This window comes from Vulpes lagopus, chromosome 20 (genome assembly GCF_018345385.1).
Source record: "Vulpes lagopus strain Blue_001 chromosome 20, ASM1834538v1, whole genome shotgun sequence".
Classification (NCBI taxonomy): Eukaryota; Metazoa; Chordata; class Mammalia; order Carnivora; family Canidae; genus Vulpes; species Vulpes lagopus.
In genome coordinates, this window is record NC_054843.1 from 27641473 (window position 1) to 27657950 (window position 16478).

Sequence of the window (16478 nt, forward strand, 5' to 3'; positions counted from 1 at the left end):
CTCTCTCTGTGACTGTCATAAATAAATAAAAGTTTAAAAAAAAAGAAAAAAAAAGAAAAATTGTCTACTCTATCATCTGTGGGAAAGGACTAAAAACCACAAAGATGACTCAGCAGGTTTTTCAAAACTCAGTAGATAAATTTGTCATGCTCAGGAACAAAATATTTTAACAACATTGTTATAAATCACAATGTCCTCTATACATATATCTGCCAATAAGTCTTTCAATTATTATTGTAGATTTACCCAAGCTTTGTTTGTTTACAAAAATGGTACACATTGATTTAGGAAGATGTCACTTGTTTCAAGCTTTAGCCTGTATTTCCATTTGCTCTAGTTTGAATTCTCCCAAAGTGGTCAAATTCCAAAAGCAAACATAGAGCATGAAACTATAAATCAGGATCTAAAATACAATATATATTTGAAAAGCATATTCTTCTATTGTGTCAAATGAGTATAACTTTTGCCAACATAAATAGAATCTTTTCCAATATGATATTTAATCAATATAATATTCTTTCCTCTTTAAAGCTAAAAATAATTTAGCCATATTGTTATTGGAATGAAATATGCAGAATAGAAAACAAAATATAATTAAGCCTCAATAAACTTCCAACATGGCTTTCTCTAACAGTTGCATATGAAAAGAAAAAAAAAAAAAAGCAATATAAAGGCTTGTTTTCCTGAAACACCATCTGTTATTTTTGTTTGAATTAAGCTCAATGCTCAAAAGGTTGTGGATACTGTGCAGTAATTAGCACCATTATGGGAAATGTTGTTACTTCTATGTATTGGACTTCCCCAATTATACAAATATAGAATTCCAAAATGATCTCTTTTATCAGAGGTGTGACTAAATTTCTTGCTTGCTCTGTAATATCAGCAAAGTAATATTGGATTATCAATTTGTGTGCTCTGAAATGCAAATAAAATAGAAGCTTGTTTTGCATATTTTCCATCTAATTGTTGTTTTCTTTATGTCATACATATTTAGAGACTTCCAAGAAAGTGGTCATGAAAATGCTATCAAATATCTAGAAGTTATATTGATTTCTCTACCTTAGGGAAATTAGTTTTCTTATACCTAATAAGAAAATTAAATTCCTTTCCCCAGGGGGAGGCCAACAAATTTCAAGTACCTTTATATATTGCATAAATATCAGTAAATGTTTTTTACATCATCTCCCCCCTGTTTGTGGGAATAGTCATCCAGAAGTATTTAATGCATGGCATGAGGTTATAGATATCTACATGAAGGTTGTATCTGTCCTTTGGCTTACAATTAAAATGACAAATTTAAGATTCCTATTTCTCTTGTAATATTTTTTTAAAATTAATCTTGCAATATTTTTAAAAAATTAATCTTGAATCAAACCAGGATAGAAAACTAAATGGTGTTTAAACACAAGCCAAAGGTACTCAAATTAGGGCTTTTACCCTATGAATTCTGAGAAAGTAAACATAATTGAAAAGTCCTAAGTCTCTACAGAGTCCATCAGTAGTGTGTCCATGTACTTCATCTCGATCTGTGCTATGTAGCTGCTTGCTCTGATCAGTGTCAGGGATTGCCATTTCGCCAGGGTTAAGTCATTTAATGATAATCATGATAACTAATGTAAGTATACACTTGGTATGTATTGAATGCTTTATATAAATTAACTCATTCAATTATGGAAACAGACTCCTTAAGATAAGTTACCATTGTTATCTCCATCTTGAAGGTGAGGAAAAGGAAATAACATATTCTGTGTTCCCAGGAAATAAGTGGCAGATCAGAACCAAGGCAACCTGGCCTCAGCCTCAAGGTAAGTCTGTGCTCCTAACACCTACCCAGAGAAGGCAGTCAGCAGCTAAGGTTTGCCTTACAACCATCTTAATGGGCAAACGTCTTGAGGGAAGGCCAGTGTGTAAGTGGGGGACCAGTCTCTACAATAATAATAGTAAGCTTGTAGATGGTGCTTGCTCTATGCCAAGTACTTTACATATATCAATTTCATCTTCAAACACCCCTCAAGAGTAAGGAACTCTTTTAATTTTTACTATATAGTTGTGGAAAGTAAGACACAGAGAGATTGAGGAGCTTGCCTATCGTTACACTATAGTGGCAGAGGTAAGCTTTGAATTCAGGCTGTCTGATTCTACAGTCTATATTCTTTGCTCTTATGGGATATTGTATCATGTCTTGGACATTTAAGACCTTCAGTAAATAATGGGCAAAATTCAATGTATGGAAGCCAGATTTTGAAGAAAGAGGAGGAAACATATTAAGTGTCTTTTAAAAATTAACATTTAAGGGGCACCTGGATGGTTCAGTTGGTTAAGCACCTGCATAAGCATAAGCATCTCAGGGTCCTGAGATCAAGCCCCACATTGCATCATCGGGGTCCTTATTCAGCAGAGAGTCTGCTTCTCCTTCTCTCTCTGATCCTCAGCCCCCTACCTCCTCTCACCCCCCACCCCCCACACCAAGCTCCTGTGCTCTCACTCTCTCTCAAATAAATAAATAAAATCCTTAAAAATAAATAAAATAAAATTTAAATTTAAACGGAAGAAATATATCTTAAAAATCAATGACAGTAATACATGGGCACTCTACAATTTAATCTACCTTTACCCTTGTTTTAGTACTTGTTATAGGTTGAATTGTGTCTCCTATAAATCTGTTCACTGAAAGCCTAACCCTGAGTACCTCAGAATGTGACCTTATTTGGAGATAGGGTCTTCACAGAGGTAATCAGGTTAAGGTGAGCTTTTTAGTGTGGGCGGTAATCCAATATGACTGTTGTACTTTTAAGAAGAGGAAATTTGGACACAGACACACACTAAGGGAAGATGATACAAAGAGCTCTAGAGAGAAGATAGCCATTTACAGTAGAAAGGAAGAAGTGTGGAACACAGCTTTCCATCGAGACCCACAGAAGGAATCAACCTTACTGACAATATTGTTTCAGACCCCTACTCCCCAGAACTGTGAGGCAATACATTTCCATTGCTTAAGCCATCCAGCTTGTGGTACTTTGTTATAGAAGCCTTAGCAAACCGGTGCAGTACTCTGGTGCAGATCAAAATTAGCAGAAAATCATTTCAAACAGATGAGCCAGAGGAAGAATTTCAGGAAGGCTACTAGGACATCTAGTGGACTCCAGGAAAGTCTGACAACCAGCCTTCAGCGTACAGAGCTCGGGTAGTATCTCTGAGTCCCATTCTCTCTGCCTCACAGGCCACATCATCCCTAATTTTTCTTTTTCACTTTTCCACATACATGACTGCACCAAAGCCTACAAGGGTACAGGTTACAGGTACAAATTAACAAATATTTATTAATAAATCTAAATCTCAGTTCTGAACTCATAGGAGACAGACTCTGATAGGCCTGATATTAAGTGTCATTAATTAAGACATTAATTAATTGTCTATCACTACCTCAATCCACTACAGTCAGGTTGGCAGGGCTCTGTAGGGAAAACATGATTTTTGGGAGCAGGGCCACATTATGATTCTTATGGGGTCTTAGTTATTTTTGTCTTTATGGGCCCTATCATCCCTAAAAAATTATTAAAAATTGTGTTTTATGATCATATTGACATAAAGATTACTATATATTAAAACATTTTCCTTGACACAAAACTTGTTTTTTTTCTTTTTTCTTTTTGATTTTAAAGAATGAAGACATTTTGATGGTCCTCTAAAAGTGTTGTGGGCTCTAAGCACTGGCCCACTGTGCCTAATACTGCTTTCTTGATGAAGGAGACTTCTTAGAGACCTAGGAAATCTATATGGATAGCTGCACATTCCTGTTTAGCTAGGCTTTTCCCATCACTTTTTCAATGAGGTACTTTTAACTTGTGTTGTTGATGATGATAGAATCAATAAATACTGGTGAGGATATTTTCCTTCTATGTTCCTCTATGTAAATGCCTTTCAGATTTATAACTGAAAGTTTTTAACTTCCAACTCCTGAATCCCATATGATCTCAACAGTGTAAAATAATCTTGATGCTTATGAATGGAAAAGACTTGGGGTAAATTATTTAAGCTCTTGGACACAGCTGAGTATTTTCAAATCCCTTCTCCAATACACAGGGTTATATTTTATTAGCTATATTCATGATAACAATTCACTGAAGCATATGCCATTAGTCCATCTTTCATAAGTAAAATAAATCAAGAAGTCCATTTATTCACTAGGAAATACATATATCTTGCCTTTAAGATGACATTTAATTATGGGTCAAATTGAACAACTGTAGAGGTGTATTTTCTGTGCTAGAGGCATGAAGGGGCTTCTAAAACTTATTCAACTTCTCTAACTATTATGTGTCACTTTCAAGTCCTTTCATCTGTGCTAGCAATAATGATAGAAATGAAATAACAAAGACAGGATGATAAGTGTGCAATTATTTTCTGAGTTTCAAATCTAATGAGTTGGCCATGTGACTTGGTTGAGTATAAGCACTACACGTGAGTGACTATTTCAAGTGGGACTACCATCATATGACTTGAAATATCCAGTGAAGCACATCTTTTGGGAAAACAGTCACAGCTCTTACAGAGTTGTAGATTACAGGAGTAACAATAGTTTCACAGAAATTTGGTGGCTTATTTTGAGAAATCAAAATCAGTTTCTGCAAAATGCCACTAGAACTATACTTTGGACCCACTGCATATGCTTGTAGGCAATGGTTGCTCAGTGCCATTTTAGGCTCTATGCACAAATGTACATTGCATTCACCTTGAGAACTGCCATCTTTGAGATCAATGGATCACCCTCTACAAAAATAAAGCAAGTATGAAAAGGTAGAGCAGAATTATCATTGGCGTGGGGGCTTATTCAATCTGGAAACATGATGAATTATGATGCTTAATTTTATATGCTAACTTGACTGGGTCACAGGTTGCCCAGATATGTGTTCAAATATTATTTTGGATGTGTCTGTGAGGTTGTTTTTGAATGAGAGTAACATTTGAATTGACAGACTAAGTAGATTACCGTCCTTAATGTGGATGGATTTCGTCCAATCAGTTGAAAGACAGAATCAAACAAAGAGGCTAACAGTCTCTCCCACCTGACTGTTTTGTGATGAGACATTAGTTTTTGTTTTTGTTTTTGTTTTTTTTTTTTGGTGTTCAATTTTAACTAAAACACTGGCCCTTCTTGGGTGGTGAGCCTGCCAGGTTCCATAGGGGAACTGAACCACCAACTATACCTTCAGCTGTCCCGGGTCATCAGCTTGCCAACTGCGGATCTTGGGACTTCTCAACTTCTGTAATCACAAAAGCCACTTCTATATAATAAATCTCTTTATACATAGACAAGATGTATGTCTTTCCATCTATTCTATCTATCTATCTATCTCTCTGTCATCTATCTATCTATCTATCTATCTATCATCTATCATCTATCTCTACTATTGGTTGGGTTTCTCTGAAGACCCCTAGTATAAATGAGTACTTATTAAGGAAAGCTCAGTCTAAATTTCTGCCTTGTAACCTACCCAATATCTACTCTTCATAATTTGGCCAAAGTGAAACTAGCACATTGTAGACTATCAAAAGGATTTATCATAAGGGGAAGAAAGAAATAGTAGTCAGGACTCCCATGATCAGAAATCATTTCAGAGCAGAAGCTTTTGCGTCAGCCTGGTCACCCCTTTCCAAACTCAACTAGATTAAAGCTTTCAAACTAGCGAGCTGTAGCACACCGCATTGTTAATGGGGTACCACAAAGAGTCAAAGCCTCAAGGGCAGCTGAGAGCAAGGGGAGAAAGCGGGCGGGGGATGGGGCACCTGCCGCGAGGCGTCTGCCGGAAGCAGCTGCAGCGCGCGCGCGTGCACCGGAAGTGAGCCTGCTGCGGCCGGGCGGGCGCCATCGCGGCGCCATCGCGGCGCGAGGTACCTGTGAACCAAGGCGAATACAGCTGGTCAGCGAACAGAGTGAGTGGGGGGCCGACTGTGCCCCCGCATTTCAGGCGTCATGGCACTCTGGGTACAAAGACAGCGCCTGGATCTTCCTGGGACTGCTTCGTCGTGAACTGACGGCAGGAGATCTCTGTGCCAGGTGGTTAACGCGAATCTCACGCGGACCCGAAGGCAAGTCTGAAGTTCAGTTTTATCTGCCGGGAAAACCAGCAGAGGACACTTCGGCCGTTGACAGTTTTAATGGACTCCAGTCCGCCACGAATCCCAGGAAGAGCCCCGCTCTGGCCTCTGAGGGCGTGGGTGACACGACCAGACAGCTCTGGGAGCAGGGCTGTGGGGCTCAGACCCCCTCACCGCGTCCATCTGAAATCTCCGGTGACGAAACACTCTCAGAACAGCACAAACTAGAAAAACAGAAGCAGAAGAGTCACAGACGAGTGGGACGGACTGGACAGCCACCGTCGCTACCAGCCAGCGGCCGGAGGCCAGATTAAAATGGAGCAGAACGTCGCAGGTTCCTTCTGGAACAAACCGAGGTGAAGTTAGGGTCTGGTGCAGATCGAAAGCTCAGGTCCGGACGCCCTGAGGCCGGGGACAGGCTGGCAGCCCTGCAGCCGTGTGTGGAGTGGGGCTGAGGAAGGGGAAGCCAGGCTGTGAGCCCAGCCCCTTGCCAGAGGCTGGAGGAGGAAGGGGGAAGAGAGCCCCTTGAGGGAGAGATGGAAACTCAGGCATTTTAAGGGATTGGAGGCATAGCCGCAAACGTTCTCCAACTCCAGTGACCGCGGCCAGACGAAGGCTGTGGCCTGCACAGATCCTCATATTTTGAAATGAAATGTGATATTTGGAATACTGTGGGCTGCAAATTGTTATTAATTTGATAATTGCTGTAAATAAAGTAACTGAGGCAGAATTTCCTTAAATTTTGAACACCCTCCACCTTCCCCCCCCCCACCCCCCGCAACCATTTAGAATTTTTCAACAGTTGTGAAAATACCTTACTGAATTTGTGTGGCTTCTTTTGTAAGCTCCTCGAGATTTTGATGCCCAAGATTTTTAAGAGTGGCGATCTATAGTTCACCATGCAGATAACTCCCATGGTATCCTGTCTAAATACTACCATTTCTACAGAATAGGATTTGCAAAAGATCAGAAGCACTGAACCAGATAACCCCTATAGTCTGTTATAGTTCCGAGCTTCTCAGGCTACCATGAGAGAATTTCAGCCAGCATAGAGGGGGACTTACTGCCATTGTAGTTTTCCTAGTGAGCAGTAAAAAAATGTTTAAAATATTTAGGGTCCTACTCCTATATGATTTTGTGTTTTTAATAGTAATAAAAGTTGGGTTTTTTCTTCACTATAACTCTAGCTAATGATAAAGGGCAAAGGATATTCTTATGGAAAGGAGTATCAGTCGAGGTACATAACTAATCATGGAGGATTGAAAATAAGGTATCCCTGTGAGCACATTCTGGCTGTTCTCTACTTTGTATGTATATATACATGTATATACATATACATACCATCTATACATATATATAAAATTCAAGAAAGCATGATATTTTATTTCTCTCTTACAGGAAGTTGTTTTATCTGCTAGAGAGCTGGGATATGTAAAGCGATATAGCATAATTGGAAATGCAGAATGTTTCCCGGAATCGGTTAGTATTTGATGTTTGATTGATGAGCATTTCATTCCCATTTGCAATTTCATATTCTGCATATGGACAGAACTGCGTGTGTGAACTTGCAGAGGTTGCTACTTAGGATGGAAACCTTAGGCTAACCTTTTGGAAATTGCCTGTTTTAAGTAAGAAAAAAAAAATACCAAGATTCTAATATCTTGAATGATTTTGAGTATTGTGACTTTGGGCCAATCGTTCTTTATACAGGCATACCTAATTGCTCTTCACAGACACTATGTATTTTACAAATTGAAGGTTTGTGGCAACCTTGCCTCAAACAAGTCTTCAGTACCATTTTTACAATAGCATTTGCTCACTTTGTGTCTCTGTATCAAATTTGGAAATTCTTACAGTATTTTAAACTTTTTCATTATTATTATATTTGTTATGATCTGGACAGTGATTTCATCTCACTGATAGCTCAGATGACATTTTTAACAATGTATTTGTTGTTAACATTTTTAGCAATAAAGTACTTTTAACTAAAATTCGTACTTCTTTTAGACATTGTGTTGTATGTTTAATAGACCATACTATAGGGTAAACTAACTTTTATATGCACTGGGCAACCAAAGAATTCAACTTGCTTTATTCCAATATTTGCTTTCTTTCAGTGGCTTGGAACCCCACCCACAATATCTCTGAATTACGTCTTAGAAGAAATATATTTGGCTTAAACATTTTCTTGAAAAAATTATTAATAATTTTTCATTACTATATGCAGAAGTTACCAGTACTATAAGCAATGATAGCATTGCTAATCCACATTTAGTCATCAATAGAAATTTCTATAGTAGGCATTTACTATGGATTTTAAAGATATTTCCTTTTTATTTTAATTTTTACTAAAAACAGAAAAAATTATTTTAATCGTTACCAGATTTGAACTGTTTTCATATTTCCACATTTACTTCTAGTCTTTGCCCACATATAGGGGTATTTTACATAGTTGAAGGTCCTTCATTTATTCATTTATTTGTTCTTTCATTCATTCAAGAAATATTTAAGTTTCTGCTAAATGCCAGGGGCTATAATATAGTTGTGGATACAAAAATGAATGTGACATAGTGCCTGGCCAGAGGAGGTCATAATATAGAGAAAAAAAAATGTGCGTGGAAGCAGTAAAATTAGAAGTACGTGAAGAATGTGCTAGAATTGTAAAAGGGGACACAGGTGAGTGAGTGGGGCAAATGAGGTGAGAAAAGACATTGTGGTCAGGGATTCCAATATGTGCAGAACCCAGGGAAGTTATAAGTAGTTCACTGTAAGTAGGAGCACAGGGTATTGCCCTAACAATGAGAAGCAAGGGTGTTGGAAAAAGGTTACAAGAAAGTTCCTGCATGCTATACAAGCTATTTGGGCTTCTCTTACTTTGAAGAAATAAATTATTTTAAAGAGAAAGTAACATGATGAGAAAGATTTCTGAAAGACAAAACAACCCCATGGTGGGAAAGTAGAGGATGAAGTAGGTCGGGGAGGACCTGAAAGCAGAAGGAGGAGTAGGAAGGCAATTGCTGTGGTTTAAGGAAGAAATGAGGGCCTGAACTGAGGCAATATGGTACAGGAGAGAGAGAGGAACTCAAGACTTCCACAGATATTAGGAGAGAATTGTGAGAAGGAAGGACCCCCCCCCCCCCCAATTTTTGATTAGAGAATATAAGAAGAGGAGCAGGGATCCCTGGGTGGCGCAGCGGTTTGGCGCCTGCCTTTGACCCAGGGCACGATCCTGGAGACCCGGGATCGAATCCCACGTCGGGCTCCCGGTGCATGGAGCCTGCTTCTCCCTCTGCCTGTGTCTCTGCCTCTCTCTCTCTCTCTCTCTCTCTCTCTCTCTCTGTGACTATCATAAATAAATAAAAATTTATAAAAAAAAAAGAAGAGGAGCAAAGTATATATGATATGTGAGCAAAGTATCTGCAATAGGGAAGAAGTGGAGGAATGCAAGGTGGTGACAGAGAAAGTGATGTGCATTGTGCTAATTGTTGAAGTCAGCCAAAATCACGAGTTGATAGTGGCACAGAATTACGGGTGCCTGGGTGGCTCAATCAGTTAAGCATCTGACTTTGGCTCAGGTCCTGTTCTCGGTGTCCTGGGATTTAGCCCTGTGTCAGGCTCCTCACTCAGCAGGGTGTCTGCTTGCTCCTCCTTGCTCTTGTGCCCTCTCACCCTCTCTCCCAAATAAATAAAATCTCAAAAGAAAGTAAGAAAGATTATGTAACACCAGGTAGCACTGAGAGGTAAGCAATATAAACAGCAACTTCAAATACTGTTTTTTGTTTGTTACAGGCTTCTATAATGGTATAGTACACCTTACCATAACTTTAGTAGCTCCATAGTACGTCATATAGTAAACAGAATAATTTAACAAAGATGTGAAAGTATTTTTCCCTAAAAGAGCAGTGTATTGAGTACATTTGTGCATATGGTTCTTTGGTGGTGTTATGCTATTTTTATAGGATAAAGTCTCTGTACCTGCATCATTGGGTCAAAGAATATGAGTGGTCGGGGCCTTTTTGTTTTTCTAAGTCATTTATCATTTATATGATATTAGGGAGTGGGTTCAGAAATAAGAATTTGGCAGGTAAAATAAAATGACAATTCTGAACTGAAATTCATAACCTTGGTAAATATGCCTAGATATACTACATCATTTGGTTTGAGGCTAATCATTTTTCTCAAATATTATTCATTTGAAATAAAGGTGGTTCTAGAGTCAGACTCCCAGCAAAAGTCATTTTTTGACTTTATGATATCCCTACTTGGGTGATATACTTGTTTATCTTCTTATTTAAAGTCCTAATAGAAGGAAGTGAATATTGGTTTTATTAAATGTTGGAAAAACTAATTTTATTCTTAATTCTGTAGTTGAGAGTAAAATTGACTATCATTCGAATCTTCATTTGTGGAGTCTTTGGTAGCTACCTAGGCTACTAGATCACCTCATGATGGAGCTGCCTCTGATTAGAAGAGCAATCAGAGGTTTTGTATTTGTACGGAGGAGTCCATTTACTGTCTAAAACATGTAATATTAAATAACCACAGATTCTAAATGGAAGATAATCCATAAGTTATTTGTTATCAAAGATGATCACTTCATAGGAATACATAAGTTGGGGCAAATCTATTGCATAAAATTCAATAATTTGTGCTGAAGTAATTAAGTTACCTTAACAGGCCTATTGTTGATTTTACTGTCTTTTTGCATCCAGTGCTTTTGCTTTTCATTTGTAAAAGATGAAGAAGACACATGATATGAGTTTGGCTCATGTGCCCGAATATAGCTCCACAGGGAAGACTTGATAGAGCTGAAGCTATTGCTTTTTAGAGACCTTTTATTTTGAGCAACTGCCTTAACAGCCTTCATCTTGTTATATGAGCTATATCTCTACAATAGGAAGAGAAAGATGTGACTGAGCAGTACTTTTGGCTTAAACTTAAAATTGCAAAATCAAAAACAGAGATGGATACCCTGAAGTTATATTTTTATAATATATGACAGATACACAATTTTCTTACCCAGTTTTAAAGCATTCCCTTAATCCTTGGAGGTTTTTGTTTTGTCTCATTCACACAAACTCTTTGCCATAAACTATTGCATTTTGGTTTAGTAGTTTGCGTCCTTATCCAGAAGGCATCTCAAAGGGCTCATCTACAAAAACAGATTCTAGGGCCACTCATTCTGAAGGACAATTCAGTACTTCCTTCCCCACCCCTTGGTGCCCCTATAGGCACATGAAAAACAGTTCATCAGCTATTAATGTAATATAAGGAATGAATTATGCTTGTTCATATAATTTAGCTTAACCAAAGGACCAGGATGCAGTCAACCACAGCTTTATTTGTGAGATGTGGAAAAAATGGGTTTTAGTTTGTATACCTAAGTCAGCTAGGAACCTCGCTGATGCAGTGTCAACATGTCTCAGGCATTCTTCATGCCTGTGAGTTTAGAAATTTATATGTTCTCTAAAAGTACCAGTAATATACTAGAATATCACATAACATTCCAAGCCACATTTACATAATTGCAGTGGATATGATTAATAACAATTACATTAATGTTTGTTTGACCCCTATGGCTGATTGACTCAATTTACTAGTCAAGAAATAATTCAAATTACCTTTTCATTTCAGTTAAGGAACTAGTCAGAAAATTCACTTTGATTTGTTGGGAGGTAGAGGTTCTCTCTTAAGTGACTCCTTGGCCTTCTAAACTAAAGGCTGAATTGAACTGCAATATATATTTTTGTGATACTTTGCCTCATTTGATTCTTTTTAATTAAAGTCCGTTTTTGACTACAGATACATAGAAGATAAAACTATATTGAGCTTGAGTGTGGTCTGCTGAATCGGAAAGGACTTCAGGTTTTTCCCTTATAAACATAATATTTTGAAAGAATAGCATGCAATAGGTATTATAATAGAAGCTAATACAAGGGACATCTGGACTGCCACTCTGAATACATATTAATGATGCCCTGTCATCCAACACGAGGGCTAAGCAATATTTCAGGGATGCAAGCCTTTTTCTGGGTGCTTACTCATTCCAGTGAGATGGACTTAGAAGAGAGTAGGCCTAGAGAATTCTCCTCTGACAGGGCTTGTCTTTGGGATCTGCTTGAAGCCAAGTTTGTTGGTAGGGAAAACTTGAGTAACAGAGTAAGTGTCAGAGTACTATTTCATTTTTAAACTCTGACAAGTTTAATATGTTTAAATAAGCTTGGCCATAGATTGCACTTGTATAAGGAGCTGTGTTGGGGATTCCCTGGGCGGCACAGCGGTTTAGCGCCTGCCTTCGGCCCAGGGCGCGATCCTGGAGACCCAGGATTGAATCCCACGTCGGGCTCCAATCCTGGAGACCCAGGATTGAATCCCACGTCGGGCTCCCGGTGCATGGAGCCTGCTTCTCCCTCTGCCTGTGTCTCTGCCTCTCTCTCTCTCTCTCTCTGTGTGACTATCATAAATAAATAAATAATTAAAAAAAAAAAAAAGGAGCTGTGTTGGAAGAATTAAAGCACAGGGCAGAAACAGATTTAGATGTGATATTTTTTATATTTTAAATAGTTCTTAGGATTAGTATTCTATTTCATTTGATTTACTATGTAATAACTAATGCTAAGAATAAAGGTCTTATACTTTTGAAGTCCTTAACTGAATGTTTTTATAGGAATGGACATCATTTTTGTCCTTAGCAGTTTTAGTTAGTAAGTAATAATTAGACACTATGATAATTGTTTGAAATACTGTGCAAGTGCCAATGACAAGCTTTCTCTTAAAATGCTAGGAATTTATTGTGTAAAGGGTTCCCACATTCTTTATTGTAGTTTTCTTTCCCATAGTATTTTTGAGACATTTCTGGCATGTTACTTCAGCTTCTTGTTTAATTTCTGCCAAACAGGATTTTTCAGTATTTGTGTCACCAGTGATAGGAAAAAACATCATTGTTAACATTAAAATATTACTGAGATTTTAAAGGTGGAGAACATCATATTTTCCTATTTTTCTTTACACTATAGTGTTTGCAATGTAGTGTTCCCAAAATAATAAGCAACTTTTGGGAAATTAGTGAATAGCCAACTAATTTCTCATATAAAACCAACAGGGAAAGGTAGTGCCATCAGATTAAGCTATTAAACTATATTTCCATACTCTGTATCTATAAACTATAAGCTACTAAGCCCTATCAGAACAACACTAACTATCCATTATTTCAATCAACCAGAATTTATCCATTTTTATTCATACCAATCTTGCTTTCAGGATAAAGAGGGATTTTCTTCCTTTTTCTGTTGGTTATGAATGGAAGTCATCAATTTTTTTTTCTGACTTTCATCTTAATGGTTTGAAATAAAGAGTCAGATGCATGGCTTTTCAGTTTCTTTTACTACTTTATTTTATTACTTGGTTATTTTAAGGTCAAAAGATTTCCATTTCCAAAATACATAATAGAAATAATAAAGCACTAAAATTCAGACTTAGATAATATGGACATTTTTCTTAAAACTGTCAACATGATTTACAAATTATTTAAAAGGCAGTAAAATTTGAACTTACATAGCATAAACTTTCCCTTAAACTGTCAGATACATGATTTTAATGTTATTTTATTAATATATCACTAGTAATTATTTTTTCTTATCAACAGAGAAAGTGAAGTAAAATCTAGTTACCGAAGAAATCATAAGAATTGAAACACTGGATATTACTGTGTTAATTTGGTTTTCATTTATCTGAAGTCTATATTTCTGCTGTGTTATCTGAGATCAACGCTATAAATTCAAATAACTGAAGGAAAGGTGAGGGTTTTGTTGTTGAATCAGGCTCCAAACATCATTTTTGTATAAGTTATCTGGAGAATTGACAAAAGTGGTTTCATTTAAAGGCTATCTGTAGGAGATAATTGCTTCAATTTTCCATTTAGCCAGAATGATCCTGGCCATAATGTCCTCTTCTGTTAAATTTCTTTCAAAACAGGATTCCAGAATCCCTACAAAATCTGTAATAGTGCTCCTCATTTGGGTAATTTAGCATCCTCACAGACATCCTGTCCTAATTCATTTGTAAAACAATACCTCTACGTATCTAAAATAGTTTTTCATAAGAAGAATGTTCCATAGGAAAAATAGTTCCAAGGGAAAAACAATTGTCCTGTCCCTTGGATAAAATGCTATTAAATAGTGTGTTATGAGAACAGATAACGTTTTCCTTGGCTCTGTGATTTTTTTCAATGCAAATTTTGATTAGAGAAATGACTTCAAAATAATCAGTCGATAGTGGTTCTTTTGAGGACTGTTAAGTGAAAAGTCACAAAATGAAGCCCTTCTCCATGTTTGCAAAACTATTTTCATTCCCCAGGAGACTTGCAGCATTTAGTATTTCTAGAAAGGTATAGCAGAAGTAGTGCTAGAATTGTGATTTTTGCCATCTAATGTTCCCTAATGACAATAGATTCTCTGGAAAACAATTGAAAATTAAAAACGATAATAGTATGTTCTATATATCATCAGTATATTCTCTAATATTTATTGTTAGGTATACATAAAGTATAACCAATTGTGATAACTACTACCTTATTAACACCTGTTGTCAAAGCTTTGAAAGCAAAGCTTGTAAGATTAGGAACAACAGGAATGTGTTCCTTAAAATGATAGGATTATTTAAAAAATATACTCCACCAGTCCATCCTGGTGGGAGAGTATTTACATGGTATGGGTATGAGTATTTGGTCAAAGTGCTTGAAAAATTAGGTCACACCAAAAATGGTTTTGAAATGTTTACTTGTTCAAAATGCATTTCTTGCCAGTACACTGCTTGTTGATCATTTTATATCCTATGCTTAGAGTGTTTAAAACACTGTATCACAGGCTTCTGATTCCATGTTGGGCAACTTTTAAATCCATGTGTCAGTAGTGAATGAGCTGATTAGTAGCGTAGATGACTTCTGGGATCTCCCCTTCCCTTTATTGACAGTTCCTTTGTAAAGCAAATGCCAACCCTGCAAGCTAGTAATGAAGACTGGAACTCCCTTATTCATTAGACATGCAGCAGTAAAATGGGTAGGATAGCTATGGAAATGTACTTGCAATGTTTTCTTTGCTCGATACTCATACAAATACCGCTATCCCTATTAACTCAAATTTGTAATATATTATAAAAATATTATATTAAATATATTATAAAATACTTTAGTAGGCTCCTATGACCTTGAATTGGTGTTTGTTTCAGACAGTAATTGCCATATTAGGAATTGCCATCCTTGGGGCACCTGGGTGTCTTAGTCAGTTAAGGGGCTGCCTTTGGCTCAGGCCTTAATCACAGGGTCTTGGAATAGAGCCCTGCATGGGGCTCCCTGCTCCACGGGGAGGCTGCTTTTCCTTCTCCCTCTAATGTTCCCCCCACTTGTGCTCTCTGGCTCTGGCTCTGTCTATCAGATAAATAAAATAGGCTTGGCCAGTAAAGAGGACCCTGAGGAATAATCCAAGGTGCCAGCCGCGCACTCCTCTGCTTCCTCCCGTAGCCATGCCTTGCAACATCGAGGGAATCAAGGACTTTTTGCTCATGGCCTGGCGAAAGGATGCCAAATCCATTAAGATCAAAAAGAATAAGGATAATGTGAAGTTTAAAGTTCAATGCAGGGACTCCTGGGTGGCTCAGCGTTTGAGCATCTGCCTTCAGCTCAGAGTGTAATCCTGGAGTCCTGGGATTGAGTCCCACATTGGGCTTCCTGCATGGAGTCTGCTTCTGTCTCTGCCTGTGTCTCTGCCTCTCCCTCTGTGTCTTTCATGAATAAATAAATAAAATATTAAAAAAAATAAAGTTCAGTGCAGCAGATACCTTTATACCTGGGTCATCACAGACAAAGAGAAGGCAGAGAAACTCAAGCACTCCCTGCCTCCAGGGTTGGCAGTGAAGGAGCTGAAATGAACCTGGCCTACTGACTTGAACTGTATTAAAGTTTTTTTTTTTTTTAATTCTTTAAAAAAATATAATAAAAATAAAAATAAATTGCCATCCTCATCTTTTGCAACTATTTTAAATGTCAAAGCTACCATCCAAGTACTTTTAATATTTTGAACTTTCTTTTTTTTAACTTCACTATTCAGTTGAATATCATTATTCACCCTTTGAGGACTCATCATGTTGGGAATATCCAACCACTTGCTTAAAATGAATGCTTCACTGAACAGTTTTATCCTATTAGGAATATGGGAAAACAAGCAGCCACTTATCTCTTTTGGCTTAAACCAAAAGAACCTAAAGGAAAGAAAGAAACACAGACTAATCTGGTGATACTTTTAAAAGTGTACTAAGGACATGAATGCTTGTGGGTCGTAGTCATTATCATCATCATCATCATCATCATCATCATCATTATCATA

At 37.4% G+C, this 16478-nt stretch overlaps 1 protein-coding gene across 1 annotated transcript; it reads left to right on the forward strand.

The window, feature by feature from the left end:
• Nucleotides 1–15618: 15618 nt before the first annotated feature.
• LOC121479579 (60S ribosomal protein L38-like) lies at nucleotides 15619–16023 on the forward strand. The gene is made up of 3 exons (XM_041735290.1): nucleotides 15619–15723; nucleotides 15775–15780; nucleotides 15922–16023. The coding sequence occupies exons 1-3, from the start codon at nucleotides 15619–15621 to the stop codon at nucleotides 16021–16023; spliced, it is 213 nt and encodes a 70-aa protein (XP_041591224.1).
• The last annotated feature ends 455 nt before the right edge of the window (nucleotides 16024–16478 follow it).

What these genes read in the sequence shown, in the direction of transcription:
- LOC121479579 (XM_041735290.1), top strand. Translation starts at nt 15,619, where the DNA reads ATGCCTTGCAACATCGAGGGAATCAAGGACTTTTTGCTCATGGCCTGG.